The sequence below is a fragment of the Anolis carolinensis genome, chromosome 5 (assembly GCF_035594765.1).
Source record: "Anolis carolinensis isolate JA03-04 chromosome 5, rAnoCar3.1.pri, whole genome shotgun sequence".
In the NCBI taxonomy this organism is placed as follows: Eukaryota; Metazoa; Chordata; class Lepidosauria; order Squamata; family Dactyloidae; genus Anolis; species Anolis carolinensis.
Genome location: NC_085845.1, coordinates 177,836,731 through 177,857,848, shown reverse-complemented (window position 1 = coordinate 177,857,848; position 21,118 = coordinate 177,836,731). Strand labels below are relative to the sequence as shown.

Genomic DNA, 21,118 nt, shown 5'->3' with positions numbered 1-21,118 from the left:
AAAAGAAATGCGGGCCCAGCATGTGGCTGCAAACAAACTCCTTGACAAATCCCAGCAGTCCCCTGGTGCTGATGATTCCAGAGGATGGAGATGATTTGAATACTTATAAGGTCATGTACAGGTTTCCTGGTGGGAATCTCATTTGCTTTTCCTAACATTAGTAATGAGGAGTTATTAAAATGTTTGCTTCTGTCTCTAGTTCACTTTGCACCTTAATGTTTCAGAGCATATGATGCAGCAAGTGTATCTTGATCCTCTATTATACCCTGGTGTGCATGTCATACTTACTTAAAAGACTAATTGCATAAGACATGGGCAATTTATCACTTGATATCTTGATGTTTTCATTTTATTCCAGGGCGCCTGAATTGGATCAGTATTTTGGGCAGTGGGTTTAGCCATACAGCCCGGGAAACACACAACAACCCTGTGATTCCGGCCATGAAAGCCTCCAACAACTCCCGAGTCTTCGTTTAGCACAAAGCTTTAGTCCAGCATTATACTCCAACATTTAAACCAAGGAAATGATGATGGAAAGCAAGACATAAGTCCCACCAGCACTGCAGTTCTAATACAGCTTCCTTTCTTCCAGGGCTTCTTTGAAGGAAAACAGTGTGCTTAATTATTTTAGCCATTTGTGCTCATTCATGCGTTAGGGTTTCTCGGGAGTTTGCTTCCATTATATGTGCCTCATTACAAATTTGACTTACGGGATCAGCAGTACTTTTACTGTACCACAATAAAGCAAATAACTTGGGAAGAACAAAAATTCAGGGTAATAGTGCATCATTATTGCTATTTATGTTATAATCAAAACAAGGCTAAAGGTAAAGGTAAAGGTTTCCCCTGACGTTAAGTGCAGTCATGTCTGACTCTGGGGGTTGGTGCTCATCTCCATTTCTAAGCCAAAGAGCTGGCGTTGTCCGTAGACACCTCCAAGGTCATGTGGCCGGCATGACTGCATGGAGCACTGTTACCTTCCCGCCGGAGTGGTACCTATTGACTCCGCTCCCGGGATTTGAACCAGCGACCTTTCGGTCTGCAAGTTCAGCAGCTCAGTGCTTTAACACACTTCGCTGCCAGGGCTCCATCAAGGCTATCATGCTGTAAATGTGGTGTCTGATTTTACCATGTGAATTGCACATAAGGGAAGCAAAGTGCTCTTTCCAGTTTTATGTTTGCATATTATTTCTCTCTATGTGCCATGTGCTCAAGTGGTACACAAACAGATTTCTTAATATTGCTGTACAAAAGGTTAGAAAGCAGCAAATGCTGTGAATTTACTTAATGGAGTCATCATTGACCAAACTATTTAAAAGCTCATTGGGTGCACTCTCCACAAGGCTGACAGTGGTACATGAAAGTATGGTTTTTCTAAATGGAACATGTAGTGTTCTTGTTGTTTGCTCTAGCTTGTATGAGTGAGTGCCCTCTTGTTTCTGCTTCACCATTAAAATTAGCAAAACGTCTTGGACCAGCACTGGGTATAGCAAGGAACAATCAATGTTTTGCAAAGTCTATATTAGAGGTCATTTATATAGACCTTCAAAAGGGAAATGTTCTCTTCCATTGCCTTTCCTTACATTTCTGCTAAATGTTATCATGGTGATGAGGAGAATTCTTATCAATAGCAACAGACAGTGGGACATCTGAATCCATTGCATCCATGATTTTCAGCAACCTAGGATAACTGCTTCCTATATTAGTGAATGCAGTGACATTAACTGAAGTGTTTATGTTCATGTTACCACCATTTAATAATATTTGATTGTCTTTGGGGAATATGTATTCGCAGTGAGGTGTGGAATCAAACTACTGCAGATATGGCTTGCCCATTATACACACTTTTTAGGAAAAGTACTACAGATCAATGAATGTTCACAATATGTGCATTTGGTTGTATCCAGACAAGCTGTTTTCCCAAATAGAAGGGCTTCTTTATTTTCAGACTGGGTGCTGATTCAATTGAGCATTTATTAGAAGAAAGAAGGGGGGTTTGGGGCTAAATTTTACTATGCTCTAACCCTAAAAGTTGCTGAGTAAATGTAAACAGGTTACTTATTGTGGCAAGCTTGGCTTAGTTAGGAAACACAATCAGAAAGTGAAACTGGAGGACTGTAAAATTTGGGGGTATCAGTTGGGGTGCTGAAACAGTGAACACCTTATCAATTCTTGGCATATGAAGTTTTTTTTAAAAGAAGAGGTAGCAAGCATATTTATTTGTTGATTCTGTTCAGTCATGGAATCCTTCAGTCATTCTTCCATACAGATGTGATGAACACAACTTTTCCCCAGGTTTAAGAGAATTACTGCCTGCCAAGAGTGGACACTATTAAGCTGGACTGAGAAGATATTTGAGGCAGCCATAGATGAACGGATTTATAAAGAATTAAGTTTTTAAAAATTAAAATCACAAATGCTATTCAATTATATAGTGCAGTTTGATTCTAGTATCCCTCCCCACGCCCCCACAATGGATACCTGAAAACATGAATCTAGTGTGAAGCCTTTATTTTCACTATATTTAGGCTGGAAGCTATGGGAAGCATTTCAAAATTGTCACCCAAATGAAAAGAAGGACATTAGGTAATGAAAGTTTTTGTTTTGTTATTGGGAATGGATGCCTCATTTCGTTGATAGAAATCTGACCATTCACCGTTTGTTGCATTATCAAATGAGCTCAGGGTTAGAGGTACTAGATTATATCATTTGATCTTCAAAACAATCCAGTGGGATAGTTTGAGAGATAGCCATTTGTTCAAAGTCTAAAAGTGAGCTTCATGAGTTAAACCTCCTTCCCAAATCCAGAGTTCTAGTCGATGTTTAATATTACAAAACATTAAATATCCAGTTCTGTTTACATCACTCATGAAGCAACCAGAGGAATTGAAACATATTTATTCTTAATATGAGAACACTAAAATAATAAAATGAAGCATGGGTATCTAGCTCTATGGCTTTTATGGGCTAAATAGTAAGTTATTACATTTGAAAGATTCTACCCCAAGGGAAATCTAAGAAATAGTTTTAAATGAATGAATATTATAAATACAGAGTATGATGAATACATATGAAAGAGCTGAAATTGAGCTTTTACAGTTTCTTGATGTCAGCAAGCTTATTTTTGCCAAGATAAATGTAATACATGCAGAGGATGGATATTATCTTTGGACACATGTTCGTAGCAAGCAGCCAGCCAATCTCTCTCCTTGTGTGAGAGAGAAGGGGAGGAAAATCACAATCTAAAAGAAATCTCTAGGAGGAGATCTGTAAATCTGAGCAGCTGCATTTTGGTCAGTTTAATTCTATTTGCATTGGCCAACTTTCTAAGTATCACTAGACTTGAAATTTCAAATTAACTTCTAGAAACACCCCTTCTTTTGCCTTCCCAATTTCACACCTCATTACCCCGATAGGCTCTCTTGAAACAATACAATCCTATTGGTTCATGCTGCTTAACTATTTCCTGTAAACTTTTTTTTTATCGTGATAGCTTGCGGTATATATTTGCTGAGCCAATGCTGACTGTTTGGACATATGTTTAGACTAGAAGAGGCTATAGTTTTGCATAGTGACCCTCTTCTACCCTTTCGTGGAATGAACTAACCAGTAAATGAATCATCAAACCAGTTGTATTACTTAATTTGATTCAAATCCTGCTTAAACAAAATAGCTAGTTAGATCATGTCTACTAATGCATATGTCAAAATGAATTAAAGTTATTTATTTATTTATTTATTTGCGACATTTATATACCGCCCTTCTCACCCGGAAGGGGACTCAGGGCGGTTTACAAGTATATATACATACAATATATTATATTATACAACTATATCGCAATATTATTAGTAATATTGCATGTAATATAAATATACAATTATAATAGTGAATTATAATTATTATTACATTAGAGGAAAGCATACACTGTACAGAGAAGTTAGAACTGGTACCTTTCTTCAGATTCTGATTCTACCCCATATTGCTTCTAACTCCACAATCCTGCTTATCTGTCTCTAAAAGAATTGTTACTGTTGTTGTGTGCCACAAAAGGCAATATCCATCAGGTGCAGATCTGCTATGGCTGCATCTCTGTGCTGGGAAACTCTCTTTGCTGCTGATGGAACACAGCTTTCTCAGGGAAACAAGCAACTGGCAGAGAAGGACTTGTTAGGAATAGCTATTGTCATAAAGATGGCTTTTGTTTCTAAATCCTCCTTGACAGATTTTAATACAGGTTGTTTGTATCAATGGTGCTAGATGTCATTCACCAGCAAAATGTGTCTGTGCTGAAATAAGCACTGGAAATCTCTTTTTAGAGTGTTTCCTGGTGTGTGTGTGTATATATTTTTTTAAAAAGGTACTTTTGAATTTGCAGAATCGACGACTGCTTCTGTGCTTCTCGGAAACTGGACGCAGTGGCTACAGAAGCAAAGTTCAAGCAGGATCTGGGTTTCCGAATGCTGACCTGCGGCCGTACCGATCTGGTCAAACAGGCAATCTCTTTACTGGGTCCTGATGGAATTAACAGCATGAGTGAACAGGTACAAAGATCCAAAACTTGTTAAAAATTGAAAATGTGAGAACTGGAGTTATCATTTAACAACCGCAACAGAACAAAGAGCACCCCACTGCTATAGACAGAGTTGTTATTTGATGATTTTTTCTCCTATTTGTTGCTTAGAACTGCTGGAACTTATACACACACGCACACTTATACATATATACACACACACATTTAGATATTATTTCAGCTCTTCTCAGCCAGATGTTTTGGACTACAGCTACCATCAGTTCCAGTGAAAAGAAGATGGGAGCTATAGTTCAGAAAATATGTGGTTGCCAGATTGTAGAAGCTAGAGTACTTTGGAGGTAAGAGCTTAATTCCCTCTTAATTTGGAGGGAAATTGAGCTTCCACTTCACCATAGTCCCTATTATTTTCTTTCAGTTTTTACATACCCCACATGGGACATCTTTAGTCAAGCATTATCAAAGTTAGCAATGAGGAAGAGCATGAAACCTAAGAGAGACTGTAGTAGTTTACTTTTGTTCAAGCCTACTGGGAAGATTCTCCTTTCCTCCTCTGTCTTCGCTGCTGAATGCAAACTACCTTTGTAGTTTGGCGTCAGTTTGCCACTATTGGAGTAAGCTTGAGGACAAAGTGGGTGAAAGAAAGAGAAAATGGGACATTTTACAGATGGCTAAAAAAGTGGAATGGCAGAAAATTAATTGAAAGTTTTCCTGCCAAATTGAGACAGTTAGCTTGGATCTACACTGCCTTATATCCCAGGATCTGATTCTAGATTATCTGCTTTGAACTGGATTATATGAGTCTACACTGCTAGATTCTCTAGGATAAGTAAATAATCTGGGATCAAATTGTGGGATTTAGAATATCATAGATCCAGACTTAGAGGATATGCCTATTGCAGCTTTCAAATGTAAGAAATTGCTTTTTTTTCTCCTCCCTCTTATAGCCATGACTCTTGTGGTACACTTAACCATCCTTCCCTGACTGCATCTGTGACTAATGCCATTGTCAAAGTAACACTAATCACAAGGGATATGTTGATCAGTTGCAGTGGGTATTTCAGATTAATATAAATTTGCAGCCGGGAGACTCTGCAGCAAAGGGTCAGCTAATCTAGTTTTCCTTCAAACAGGGCAGCATTTCCCTAGAGCTAGCAACTCTCAACATTTACTGGCATTTCATTTAAAATTAAGTCACTGTGTACCATGAACGAACACACAAATGTGCCAACTTCTCCAAATGTGAACAGTATTGGCAACGAGTCTAAAAGTGCCTGAGCCTAACCTGTCAAGAAGAAGCTCATTAAAATGCTAGAGGAACATTTTCACTTAATAAAGAACAGTATTCAGATCTTGGATTGTGGTTTTTCCCTCCAATAAAGGAATAATAGCATAAATCTGTGGGAATTAAATTCATCTAGGGGAACAAAGGGCAACTTTCATTTAAAATAAAAATCTTAACAAAGGGTTTTTGTAAGATGATCTTAAAACATACAGAGTTTGCCCTCCACACTTGCAAATTTAACTTTTGCAGATTTGATTATTCATAAATCTGATGAATATCTCTAGGAATCATTCAACCCTCCACTGCGATTCTATGATAAACTTCCATTAAAGTTGACCATATAGTTGCATTAAAGGAACTAGAGATTCCTAAAGAGATGTTCTCTCAAGTAAAAATAGAAAGCAGTATCTTTGCGGGTTTCCCACTTTCACGAGAGTCCTTTATTCATAACCCCAGCACATGTGGAGAGCTTCTTTTATCCACATCTGTTTTGATAAAAAAAATATCCTTGTCTAATTGTTTATTTGGCCTAAAGATCTAGTTTCAATGACAGAAGACATGGGTGCACACACTTCCACCCACACAGTTCCCCACTGTGGTGTAATGGGATTATTTGATATAGGCTTATGCACATTTGGTTTGGTTTATTTGCTTTGTGGATTTTCCCTATATCATTCCTCCAAGTTGATGCTGTACTTTTTAAATCAATTCATTATATTTTAAATCCTTTTAAACTGTTATCCATTTAGTTCTCTTTGATTTTACATTTAGCTATATTTGTTTTCAATCTGCATTATAAGACATTCTGGGCTTGGCACTGGGGAAAAGCAGAATATAAAAAAATTGAACTATAAATATTTTTTAAACCTTGTGTTATAAGTCACAGAATCCCATGCTACCTTGGGGGTTCTGGGAATTGTAGTCCAAAAGTAACATTTTCAAGCTGTCATCCAAAATATGTTTATTTTGTTGTCTTGTAGTCTCTTCCAGCTCCGTGATTCTCACATGATGTATTTCTACCTAAATGTGGCAGGATTTGGATTAGAAGAGATTTTTTACAATGCAGATATGGTGTTTTAGTTAGATACACATGATATGTTTCTGCTGAAAGGATATATTTAATGCAACATTCTTTGAACAAACTCTTCAATATGTTTACACAGGGCATGACTCCACTGATGTATGCTTGTGTGAAGGGAGATGAAGCTATGGTCCAGATGTTGCTAGATGCTGGAGCAGACCTAAACGCCGAGGTGAGGCTCTTCTTGTTATTGCATGCCTTTTACACCACCATGATTTAGTTATGGATGTTGCCGAGGTTCAGTGTTAAGGATATAATTCATGAAAATGATATATAAATTATAGACAAATCTGGCACTACCACAAGGTAGAATTTGGCAGTCCACATGGTCCCAATGTTGGACAGAGTTGTGTGCCTTCTATTGGCCTGTCTTGTCCTCCAGATTTGGTCTACTGTCTTCAGTGTGGTAGATAACATTGTTTTCTATGAGTGTTCAACTAACATTCCGCTACTAGTCATTTTGTGCACATGGAATGGTCAGGATGAAAATGAATAGCAAGGGATGTCTTTAGTTATGACTTTTATTCAAAGTTCTTTGGTATTTAGGGCTGGTGGTATAAGTAATCTCAGCAGTTTGCACTACACACAATGGGATTTACTTTTGATAGGATAGCGCTGCATGACTGTAATCCTATTTATAGTTTCAGAGGAGTAAACCCTATCAAAAACAGTGATGTATACTTGGGTGTCAAATATTCATAGGAATGTGATGCATTTTTTAAAAAATTTGCAAATGCTACATGATTCACAGATGAAAGATAAACTGGATCAAACTTGTTTTTCCTCTCTACAGCAAAACATATATATATATATATATATATATATATATATATAGTTTATTTATTCATCAAACAAGCTTAAACTATCAACTTGTATGTACAATAATATTGTAGATACCAATAATCATTTGTTACAGTTTCTTGGGAACATAAATATGTTAAGTTGTCTAAGCCTGCTTATTTGTGTTGCATTCCCTTTGTTTAAACTTGTTGGTGTTGTGTTTATATGTGTGACTTACTACAAATGTTAGCAATATAAGTAAAGGTGTATAAAATCAAGACAATTTTTATGACTTCAAACATTACAGATATAACATGGAGGAATGAGTGTAGGACTGCACCCTCACCTCCATATGGCCATTTGAGGACACCACAAGGCCTGGAACTGGTCTTGGTGGAGAGGAGTTACGTGCATCTTTTAAAGGCTAATATGTTCCCAAATAGCCAGTTGTATGACTGTGAGATTCTGGGAACACATTTTATGTGTGTGTGTTTGTGCGTCCTAGACATGGGAACCTGAAAATCATGGCATTGTGTTGCTCCTACAATGTCCAAAAATACCTTATCAGGTTATGTGGGGATAATGAGAACTATAGTCTAACACTTGTAGTGAGCAAACAGCATGAGGAGGCTTCTATAGACCTTTATTGGCAAAATGCCCTATTGAAAGCATTAGCAGTTGCTTCTGAGTAGGTGCTAATATCTCCACCAGCTTCATCAAAGCAGCAAGCCAGTATGTGTGTTTGGCGTTGACAGTATATAATAGTGTTTCTCAAACTGTGCTCCTCCAGGTGTTTTGGACTTCAGCTCCCAAAATCCCAGCCATCTTACCAGTTTTTAGGAATTGTGGGAGCTGAAGTCCAAAAACATCTGGAGTGGCACAGTTTGAGCACCTCTGGTATATAAAGATAATGCAATAAAAGGAAAAAATGGCTAAAACTAATTTAACAAGACCTTCAACTGATGATGAGATTTGCTCCAAGATTTTCATTGCATCTTGCCATGAAAAAGTGGGTTGTAACTTAAAAAGCAAAGCAAAGCAAAATTATACACCTGCTGAATTAAACAAGATAAATATTTTTGCAGTGCCAAACAACAAGCCATAGTGTTTGACTTCATGCACTCAGTTGAATCAGGTTTCATTTAAGGAATTACAGGTTGAGTATCCCTTATCTGAAATAATTGGGACCAGAAGGCTTTTGGAATTCAGATTTTGGAATACTTGTATCTACATATATGTACACAGTGAGATATATTGGAGATATATATACACCTTGTATATATAATTTTGTATATATATATACAAAATTAGTGTACCTTGAACTATCAAAAAGCAAATGTGTCATTATGGACCATTCATGTTTGGAAGATTTCAGAATTCCAGAAAAAGGATGCTCAAGTTGTATCAACTCAGTTATTAACTAATTTCTCATGAATCCCCCCCCCCCCCCCACTGAAGCTTTTTTTAAAAATTCATTTCCAAAGCATTGCATAAATAAACAAGTATAAAACTGATAACATAGAGGGAACACAAGCAGCTAAATAATTTTAGACCAGAAACAGGCAACAGCGACTGCATTGTCTGAAGCCTTAAACAGTTCTTCCTCTGTGCATTAGGCAGGGCATTGTAGGCAAAGCATACTCCACAGTCGCACAAGGTGGAGTGAAGAAAAGATGTTTTCTGATCTGTTATGTACTGTGTGAGAATATCATCAGTGAGATGAAAAGCAGAGAATTGTTTAAGAGAAGAATGTATTGTCCTGTAGTAACAGTTTTATGTACCATTGAAAGTAGGAATACAGGAAGTGTGAAATTTGCCATAGGGCTGATTTGTCTGATCAATACATTTAATAACTGGAGTGAGAGTGAAATGGCTGCTGTATATTACATCTTTTCATCTTGTGTAATTAAGCCCTTCTTAATGGAATGCAGGCAGCTTACTACCCTGTTTCCCCTAAAATAAGACATCCCCAAAAAATAAGACCTAGTAGAGGTTTTGCTGAATTGCTAAATATAAGGCCTCCCTCGAAAGTAAGACCTAGCAAAGTTTTTGTTTGGAAGCATGCTTGCCAAACAGAACACCAGAGCATGCAGGATCGGTAAATGTACGTACCATAGAGTGTTGTACATGGAAATAATGGTAGTAACAAGAAATTCTTGTTAGGATTCACAGTTTGTCTGGTTATGCTGGTTTATGATGACAACTAATGTACAGTATATAATAAATGTTCATATTTTTTTTTGTTCAACACTAAATGTGAATTCTTCATGGAAAAATAAGACATCCCCTGAAAATAAGACCTAGAGCATCTTTTGGAGCCAAAATTAATATAAGACACTGTCTTATTTTCGGGGAAACACGGTACCTTCAAGGTTTCCTAAACAATATTATGAGGAGTGGTGGGAGTGGGAAGAGTTAGGTGCCCATTGATATTTTTTTAAATGACATACTAAATATAATATAAAGCTTAGCCTTCATTTTCCTAGAGGGCAGACTTGCCAAGGGTGGAAGCTCATGCCTCACATCCTATGCCTAGTGAATCCTCCCTTCCTCAATTGTTTATTAATCCAGGGAGAGAAGTTCACATTTACTGCTCTTACTCTTTGTATCTCATCCTTGATTTTTCTAATTCTCTGCCAACTATCTAATTTTAATATGCATCCTAATTGCTCACACACAGTTAATCACGTATCTAGCTTGGTCCTTTCCTGTTCATGCTTTTCAAACAAATAAATATATTCTGATTTATTTTAGCCAAATCAACTAAGAGCCATGGGGCACCAGGAGTGTAACTACAGCAGAGACAAAATGAAGGCATGCTGCCCGATAAGATTTCTGTCGTCCCCACGACATTTTCTTCAATGCCAAATTGCTAGCATTGTGGAAAGTGATGTGACAAGACCTTGGGATTACAGCTGATCATAAATTGAATTGTTGCAGCAAAGAAGGGAAGTTTAGCCTTGATTAATAGGAGCATAGTTTCCAAGTTGAGGGAAGCAATGATCCCAATATGTTCTGCACTGGTTAGGCTTCATCTGGAATATTGTCTCCAGTGAAATAAGGAGACAACACAACTGCGTAGGTTAACTATGGGCAACTTTTATTATATGTTACCAGTCAATATCTGTGCGATCTGCCAACCAATTTAAAGGCATGAATTTGAACTTGAACTTGGTGTGTAATATAATCGAGGCAGTGGCTATCAGTGACCAACTCAACCTCAAACAATGGTGAGACACCACGGTCTCCGGGTACAACCCAAATGTTGTTTCCAAAGTGACCCTTCAAGGAAAGGGGTGGAGAATTCAGTGCCAACTCCAGAGGATATTGAGGTCATAACTCTCCCCGCTCCAGGCCACTCCTGTTCACCCTCACCTCGTTGTTTAATAACAGATGAGGGTTCCCATTCATGGCCTACACCACAAAGGGGTGCCTTAGGTTCACACCTATCTCTGTTTTTTGTAACCAATTCTCAATGTGTCATTTTAAGAAGGATATAGACAGATTGGAATAGGATTAGAGAAGGGCAACAAGAATGATAAGATTGATGATGATGACTTTATTTATATCCCACCCTATCTCTCCGAGGGGACTCATGATGATAAGATATATGGAGAATATATGAGCAGAGGCTGAAGGAGCTAGGCTTGTTCAGCTTGGTGAGGAAAAGCCTGATGGGTGACATGATTGCATTTGTTAGATACCTTGAGGGGTGTCACGGTGAGGAGAAAGAAGACAATTTCTCTGCGGCCCAAAGGGTAGGGCCAGATCTAATGGTTTTAAGTTATAGGAGGATAGATTTCCATGGAACCTTAGAATGAACTTTTTGATTGTAAGATCAGTTTAGTAATGAACCGAAGGAAGATAAGTTTTTCTCCTTGGGATGTTGTCAAAAAGAGGTTGGATGGCTCCTGTTGGGGATACCTTAGTTGGACATCTTGCTCTGAGTAGGAGGTTGAACTTGATGGACCATAAGGCCACTTCCAACTCTGTAATTCGAGGATTCTATAGATCATCAACACTAAGAATGATTAAGTTTGCTGTGTTCACATTTCCTTGGTAACTATATCAAATATTTGGAGGCCTAAATAGTTTTATTTCAAAATATTCAGTTGTAGTTTTAAATTATTGTAATGATCAAAATGTGGGGATTGAAGCAAAAATTCAACTGAGGGGGCAGAATTTTTATTGGAGTGACATTTTGCCTCTCCCTCTTCCTCTTCCATAGCAATATGTGTCACTGTAATATGACACAGCTTGTGAGATGTATCAAATTCTCAGTTCAAACTTAATCATACCCGTTTTTTAAAAGATGTAATTGTTGTGTCTGGAATGACCAAAATACAGTTAAAATCCTGAAGTTGTTTTGCTCTCAATCACAAGGGATGGGCATTCCACTTGTTTTCACACTGAGTAAGCATAGGAATTGTAAATACATCGCTCCCGCATAGTTTGCTGCCCTTTCCATTTCCTTGCTTACCTTGATACAATACAAAGCAGTCTTATACGCCTTATACGGAGTGCTCAGAGCTCATGTTGAGTTTCATGGACATCCTTTGTTATGTGAAGCAAATGCATGATTGCAGTAGCAACCGCTCTGACACACTCAGGAACAATCAATTACAGCTTCTCTGAAGAATCCTCAAATCCTGCTGCTTGTGGCTAGTTTAGGACCATTGACCAAGGCGGAAGACTATTTTGAGAACTCAATTAATTTAAAATCGTGTTTGGATCTCTTTCCTGTCAAATTGTGAATGCAACAGAGATCTATTGAGGGGGACTAGTCCGTATGTGTCTGCTTAGCTCAGATCTGCTGAAGTCAGTTAAAACCATCTGTTGCCGATATGGGCCTGTCTTATGGCATTTGAACAAGACCTCACACTAAACCAGGACGGAGAAAATGTGGCCTGTGAGCCATATGCAACTTTCAAAGTTGTGAGGTCATCATTAAAAATTCCACAAAAATAACTTGTTGGAAATTTTTGCTATATTTTCAAGTCCAAGAATGACCTTTTTACAAATAGAACAAAAATAGAAATTTGAGTTCTATTCTTGTTGAAAAGAGGCCCTTTCTTGATCTTAAACATCCAAAGTAGAAGCCAAAAAGATATTAAAATGCCTTCCTTGACCCCCAAGATGGGAAGGTGAGTTTATTGATGGTTCAAAGTGCAAAACTGGCTTCAACTGGGGAGTATGGCCATCCAAGGTCCCAAGAGATGACAGCGCAATTGTCCGGTTCCTGGCTGAAGCCTAAATGGAGCCATAGTTTAGTATTAACACTCCTGAGAAACCACTGTAAGACCATTGGCCCATGCACACAGATTGGAGTCCCCTATTGCTTTTTTCTTCCATTTTATATTAACTACAGTTTAGTGTATCAGTCACACTTTACAAACTGGTTAATTTTAATACAGATTTGTGGTTATGTTCACTTTAAACTGGGGCTTATACTACTCTATAACTAACCAGTAAAAATTAACCGTTTAGGGCAGGGGTCCCCAAACTAAGGCCCGGGGGCCGGATGCGGCCCTCCAAGGCCATTTACCTGGCCCCCGCCCTCAGTTTTAGACTTAGGCTTGCCCAAAGTCTGAAATGACTTGAAGGCACAATACCAACAATCCTACTTGATTATCTCATTGGCCAGAAGCAGGCCCACACTTCCCACTGAAATCCCGATAAGTTTACAGTATGTTGGTTAAAATTATTTTTATTTTTAAATATTGTATTGTTCTTTCCTTTACCACTATTGTAAATGAAATATTGTAAATGAATGATATGGTAATAATGTAATATATTGTGTATACATATAATATTACAAATAATATTATAATGTAATACAATATAATATTTATTTATTTATTACAGTGTTTCTGCCCCGCCCTTCTCACCCAATAAGGGACTCAGGGTGACTAATAATAATAATAATAATACAATATAATAATATTGTATAATATAATAATATTAATTATATATTATATATTAAATGTAATATTGCTAATAATATCATGGTATAATGGTATAGTACAATATAGTAATATATAATGCTAATATTGTGCTATGCTAATAATATAATATATTGTATGTACATACAACTTGTAAGCCACTCTGAGTCCCCTTCAGGGTGAGAGAGGGTGGGGTATAAATGTAGTAAATAAATAAATAAGTAATTGTTGCTGGGTTGTTTTTTTTTGCACTACAAATAAGATATGTGCAGTGAGCATAGGAATCTGTTCATCTTTTTTTTCAAATGATAATCCGGCCCCTCAACAATCTGAGGGGCCATGAATCGGCCCTCCACTTAAAAAGTTTGAGGACCCCTGGTTTAGGGATTGGAAATCACACTGAATTGCAATTAACCTGGAATAGAAATTGGAGCATTCAACCTTCTTGCAACCATGTACGGAAAGGGAGGGGAGTGGCCAAGACCGCCACTCCCCTCCCATAATGACAACTATATCATTTATCACTAGAATCCTAAGAGCAACAGTTAGTTCATTGAAGATGTTGGTCCGGTCTATGAATCATTTTTGTTTTTGCTGTATCTGCAGTGAAAATGCAGTAGAATACACCCAATGCTCTTCTTTAGCTGCTTACCAATGTAGGTAGAAAGTAGTGTCCAAATTGTCCTTTGGGAAGATTATTCACCATTTCCGATCTTCTCATTCAGAAATCCAGAAAGGTTGTGATTGTGGGAAAGACAATTCATTATTGCCACTCTTTGGCAATTGGTTGCTCACCTCTTAACCACAACTAATGGCCAAGTATTTAATACTAATCAATAGAGTTTCCAGGGAGGAAATAGGCTAGCACTTCTGTACCTTTAAGAGAATGGAAGACTACCTGCTGAAATTTTATTTCAGACAACTGTTAAAGGTACAGGATCCCTGTTCTGTTTTTCACCTAGTAACCCTACTAATGAAATGTGACAGTTACAACTGTTATATCTCAGCAGCCTGTAATCAGTTGCAACAGCTATAATTGTTTCTTTCAATTAAAGGCATAGAAGAATGTTCAGGAAAGTGTGTGTTCCTGCTATAAAATTTTAATTGGATGTTTTTTCTTGAATGCCTTTTGCATGCTTTCTTGCCTTCTTATATACTGGAGTGTGTCCAGCATTCTGGCGAGTTGTTTTGATTAGATACAGTTTTTCTCCAGTCATTTATAAAAGAAAACTGCTTTATCTGTTTATAGGTTGTCAGTACTCCTCATAAATATCCATCCGTCCACCCCGAGACCCGCCATTGGACTGCTCTGACATTTGCTGTATTGCATGGACATATTCCTGTAGTCCAGGTATTGCTGTATTTCCCTTTGCTCCATCTCATGTTTTATTTCTCACTTTTTAGGTTTGTATTGGCACTCATCCCATAATTGGCCACCATTCTCATATTGGTTCCTCTTGCTTCTTCTTTGTTTGCTTTAGATGTGTCTAGATATAATTATATATATAATAAACTATTATATATAACTATAGGTATTACTGGTATCCTAAACATATTTACTGTGGAGTAATTCCTGTTGTATGCAGTGAGCCTTACTTCTGAGTAAAAATGCATAGGATTGCGCCATAAGCCAATATAAAACTAAAAGAGAGACTTTCTAAAAGGAAGTTGTAGCTGTCAGCTGCTTTTGTTACTGCTCAGCCATGTGTCCTATGTATCTGTTTATGTATTATTCCTTCTTGTGTCAGTGAAAACAATGTAAGACTTATATCATTCACAACCAGACTCAATGCTTTCTTTTACAGGTTGAGTTTCCCTTTTCCAGAAATCCAAAAGGCTCTAAAAACAGAAACCTTTGGCTTCCTCCCCCAATTTCTGCCTTTGAAGAAAGGGGGCTAGTTACACACCCAACCCACACTGAGTTTTCCTCAAGGAGCTATTGCTTCACCACAGTCAGAAATTTGGGGAGGGAAAGGGAAAATTGGTGGATTGGGTTTTGCTTCTAGACATGTACAGATTCCCCATAAAAAGCAGAGCTAACCCGGGGGGGGGGGGAGAGAGAGAGAGAGAGAGAGAGAGAGAGAGAGAGAGAGAGAGAGAGAGAGAGACCAAATGCATCTGGCTGCTGCAGATTTACTTTGTGCTCTGGCCTGTGACAGATTGGGGAAGGGGCCCAAGCATAGCATGGATTGAGCAGCTTGAGCTTTTCAACATTCCCCGAGTTGGCAGCAGTCAGATGCATTTGGACTTTTCTCTTCCTTGACATCTCCTTTTTAAATGTGATTTGTGTAGTTCTGGCAGTAGAACCCGGGTCCTCCACCTTCCCTTTTCCCCATGAAATTTCCAGCTACGGTGGAGCAACAGCTCCTTGAGAAAAGCTCAGCTGGGCTGGATGTGTAACTAACCCTCCTTCCTCCTATGCCTCATTCACTATGCATATGCAAATATAGGTTGTCCAAGAAATTGAGATTTTTTTTAACCCTCTAATCCCAAATATTTTGAATAAGGAAAACTCAACCTGAAAAACAGGCAAGATTGAAGCTGAGTTCAGTGAAGGGCTCAAGAGATATTTTTCTCTCCAAACATTTCATTGGATTCACCAAAGCTTCAAAATAAACAAAATGAAGAGAAAACATTTCATGCAATGCTTAATTAACAAGTGAGATTAATGACTTTGAGATGGTATTATGATCATAAATTTAGATGGCTTTGAAAACGATGAAACAGATTAACAGATTATCGACCTACCAATGACTTTTAAGACAAGATAACTCAAATCTGGGGCTTTTACATTAATGAGCACTCCACTTCTGATTACTAGGTCTCACTTGTTAGCTTTAGAAAGGCATCTAATTGATCTTTCTCGGTTAGCTGTGATTTAGAAGGGCAATTGTTACGTTGTTATCCAAGTTCAGGCATAACTGCATGATGTTAGTTGCTGGTGAATGGATGTGCCCGTACAGTACATCCAGTTACCATATCCAACATGTTGTTAATCATTTTCTACTCTCCAAGCTGTTTATGCAACTGATATGGCTAATAGTACACTGCTCAGCCTACCAGCTGTCATATCAGTGCAGTACATACGGACTTTCTCAGTACTATGTATTGCCACTCTCACTTTCAACTTCTAAATCCCCAGAGGATTAATTTCAATTACACACTGTCCCTTAAGCTTGTCAAATACATAAAGGTCTTTTTGTCTTTAGTGACAAAAGTATGTCTCAATATATCGAACAATCTGCTCAAAAAAAGATTTTATGTAAATACCCCAATATTTAGTACAAAAATTAATATTTTGCTCAAATTCCTTGTTTTGTTCACCAAAACATCTTTATGCAACATCTTTACCTTTTTTTCTGCAGTTTTTTTCAATGTGGGAAAAACATTAAAAATGCAAAAATTAACATAGTCAACTCAATTGACCTAATTAGATTTTCCAGAACATTGACGTTTTTCAAGTGGCGGATAAGCCAAGATACATATTCCCAGTGCTCCTTGGTACTCCTAGAAAGCTCATTTTAATATGGAATTCTCCTGTTTCATTTATACAATTTTATCATTTCTTGCATGATGTTGACAAGTCACATATTCTCATCCTTAGAAGATGGCAGTGGCAAACCTCTGGATAATCTTTCCTAAAACAGCCCCATAAAAAGAGTCACCATAAGTCAGAGTCAACTGGATGGCACATAACGACAACCGAGTCCTCCCATGTATTTCCTTTCTTTTCCTCCACCTTTTTAAAGTTAATAAATGACCTCTAGCAATGGATTTTAAAAAAAGAAATACGGTAGTTACACAATGTTGTTTTTTTTTTGTGGAGCTCGGAAACCTATAAATTAAAGCACTCCTAGAGAGATGTGACTATATTGAGACATAACACTACAATAAAGACAAACCTAGAACTATATCTGCTTTAAGCAAATTGCAATCACCACACTGAGCTCTCAGGTGATTTGTGTCAGTGTGGCTAGTCTCTACTTAAATTTCTGCATGCCTTCTTTTAATATTGTAGATTGTCAAGTTTTTATTGAATAGAGAGTGGAAACAGAGAAATAGTCCCAAATGTGGTATGACAAGGTGGGCTGGTCTCTTGACTTGCTCCCCTGGCCAACATAACAATATGGACTTCTGTTTGTTTTCCCTCTAATATGGAGGTGCCAAACTCATTTTCACCAAAGATCACATCAGCCTTATGGTTGCCTTCAAAGGGCCATTTGAAGTTGTAAGACTGTATAAATGTATGTTGTCTTGGCATTAAAAGCCTCATTGTCCACATAAAATAAATGACAGGGCAGACCGGATTCCTCTCATAGGCCATGTGTTTAACATATGAGCTGTAATATCTCTATCTGGATTTTTAATTATTTGTTTCAGAAGACTTTTGTGGATTCAATATATATCTTAAATATTGTAGAGTTATATTTTTTAAAATTTCCTTTAAGGAATAAATGATTGATTACATATAGGTCCAGTTTTTGGAAACTTCTTTAGTGAAACAGATTTTAGTCTATTTAGGGCCAATCCTTGCTTAAGAAGTTGGAGCAATTGTGCTTGTGGACTGAGGAGAAGGGAACATGGCTCAACCTAAAATGGTGGAGGAAGGGTCATCCTTCTACTTGGTCCATGAGCCATCTGTGGCTTGGATACACCCATGACTTACTGCCATCTTGCACAGGAAAGATGGGCAAGTAGCCTATGTCAGTAGATATTTTTACAGCAACGTTTATTTTAAATATACCAAGGGTTGGGTGAAAATTCTTCAAAATTTTCCATTCTTACCTCTCCTTATTTTTGGCCATAGATTTTGTTTTCCTCCCAGAAGTCCTTTTGAATAAGGCCAAGATGTATTTCCTGCAAATTACCTTTAGATGTGATCCTCAAGACCATTTTGTGGCATACAAGGATCAAAAATGTTTTATAGAAATTAATCCTTGGTGAGTTGGAAACCATATTTTGGAGCTTTATTTTAGGAAGTAAACAGAGTGACTTCTGGGTCATTTCTTCTTGTAAGAATAGGTGTCCCCTGTTCTTAAAATGGCTCCAAAAATACAAAAAAAATGGTGAAAATGCCCCCAAACTTCCTAGAGGGGGGGTATGATTTTTTATTTTATTTTTTGGCAGAAGGGGCAATGGTAGCGTGGCCTTCCCAAGATCTTACAAAAGGCTAATACATCACTCTTTCCTCTGACAATTGCCCTAAGATTTCAGCTTTTCTGCTGGGACTGCATTTCCCACAAGTATGGATTTCTGGTATGCTTTAAAGTGAAGAATTTGTCTGGTCATTGCAAATGATAGATTATATGTGAATGGTGTCTTTCATTGATGTTTACCCATGACAACTATAGGGTTCATGAAGAATGCCAATTTTTAAATAACGTCCAGGTCGGCATTAGAGAATACTTGACACAACATTTTCTCTCATAGGTCCCAGAAATAATTTACCATTTAATATCTCCAGGCACACATTTTAATGCCAATAATATATATCTTATTTGCATGAAAGCTGAGTGGAAAGAATTGAAAAAGGTATGTGTGATAGAACTTCCAAAAACTCTCAAAATGCCCATCCGAGTCCTTGGGTATCCATGGAAGCATTGAATTCAAAAGGAATCTTCCGAGCCACTAGGATGGTGACTGAAGCAGACATCAAGTTGGTCCCCACTGGGAAGCTTTTGGGTTAATTCAGGGATGGACAAAGTGCATGGAGCATATGCAGCCGCCAGGGTGGTTATTATGAGTTTCAGGGCTGCCTATGAGTTTTTTAAAAAGCTCCAGAGTTTTCCTTATCCACAACGCATTTTAAGGAGTCAAGAGAAAGCAAGGAATCAAGGAACAAAATGCCGAACAAGTAAATGCATGAATGGGACATCACATTTCATCCAATATTTTCCTTTCCTTGTCACTTGCGATGTTACAATGTGGCTGCCCCTGCTCACAACCCTGCTCCCTTCCTGATGCATGATAAACTATTTGAGTGACCTCCAATAGACACCAGGCTGCAAAATACATCATGGGTTGTAAATATGTAATCAGTCATAAGCCCAGTTGGAAATTGGCCTTGAATTCAGTTGGCTTTGAACCTGCCCAGCTTCCTTTGGCATCCAGTTAATCTTCAGGAAGTTTCAGACAGGTATAAATCAACAGCCTTAAATGGTGAATTTCCTTTGTAGTTGTTGCTGGATGCAGGTGCCAAAGTAGAAGGTTCGTTGGAACATGGTGAAGAAAACTATTCGGAAACTCCCTTGCAACTGGCAGCAGCTGCTGGTAAGGCTTTTCTGATCAAGCTGTTTAATAACTCCCTAACTAAGAAAATCTGCTTGAAGAGGTCTTTTAAAAATCCTCATTTCTTGTTCTACAGGAAATTTTGAACTGGTTAGTCTCCTTTTGGAACGGGGCGCTGACCCCATGATTGGAACCATGTACAGGAATGGCATTTCCATGACTCCGCAAGGTGATATGAACTCCTTCAGCCAGGCGGCTGCACATGGACACAGGTAGAGTTGGGAGAGCCCTAAGGAAATGGCTACGGTAATTCATGTGCACAAGATGGTGTGAAATATTGTAAAATCTGTGAGCCGTGCTTCCATTGCAGGTGTTAGTCTCTGCATTTCTAAGTGTGCTTTTCAAATGCTGTAATGTTGCTGTGTGTTAAATACTGGATAAAAGGTTGTATCAGCAGTGATAACTTAAAAGGAATGTTCATATTCAGAGGCAGTGTATCTGAACATCAGACATTGGGGTCTGAGAAATTTTGTTTTGTTGTGTCGATGGGGAGATAGGAACCATGCCTGATGTTAGCATTAGAACACAAACCAGGAGCCAGGACTAGGTAAGGGCAAATTTATCATAACCTGAATTGGAAGCCTGGGCACTTTCCCAGATAAGGAAAGCTAGTAGTCATTCTAAGCAAATAGAGTCAAGTACAGTGGCAGATGGTGGCTCCCAGACTTTTTGGTGATAGAGTTCAGCATCTTCAGTAGCTTCTTTAAGCTTGGACTATGAAGTCCAGAGTGAATTCACTGTCCCACAGAAATGGAAACCTTCACTCACCAGTGATCAATTCCCACGGGAACCTTGTCTAGGACACTAGTTTTCAACTCTAGGCCCTCCACGTGTTCCAAACTGCAGCTCAAAGAATTCCTGACCATTGGCCATCCTGCCTAAGGCTTCTTGAAACCAAAAATCGAAATAGCCAGATCACAAAAGAGCCAAGAGATACTAGTTATATCCCTGGCATCTCTGACACCTTCTTGTCTACTCTGTAAATTCCCAGAGACATCTAGCCTGCCCCTTCTGGGGAAAAGAGAGGCAAATCCCTGGTTTGATCTAGGAGGCCCCTTTTGTGTCCTTAATGAAATGATTGAGAAAGGAAGACTACATATTAACTCTTCAAATCTGGCAGAAGTAAAAATGAACATATTGTGACAATCCTTTGATCTATGTGTGCATCTGCACCACAGAATTGTGGAGTTGGAAAGCACCTTCAAGGTTATTTA

General features: G+C 38.1%; 1 protein-coding gene across 3 annotated transcripts in view; it reads left to right on the top strand.

The window, feature by feature from the left end:
* abtb3 (ankyrin repeat and BTB domain containing 3) overlaps window positions 1-21,118 on the top strand; it is a 275,369-nt gene that overhangs the window by 235,691 nt on the left and 18,560 nt on the right. For 2 of the 3 annotated variants that reach the window (XM_062983028.1, XM_062983029.1), the window contains exons 5-9: window positions 4,376-4,541; window positions 6,977-7,066; window positions 14,866-14,967; window positions 19,793-19,886; window positions 19,981-20,116. In XM_062983028.1, coding sequence (XP_062839098.1) covers window positions 4,376-4,541; window positions 6,977-7,066; window positions 14,866-14,967; window positions 19,793-19,886; window positions 19,981-20,116 — 588 coding nt within the window. The remainder of the gene's footprint in view (window positions 1-4,375; window positions 4,542-6,976; window positions 7,067-14,865; window positions 14,968-19,792; window positions 19,887-19,980; window positions 20,117-21,118) is intronic. The other variant, XM_062983030.1, reaches the window with a different exon arrangement.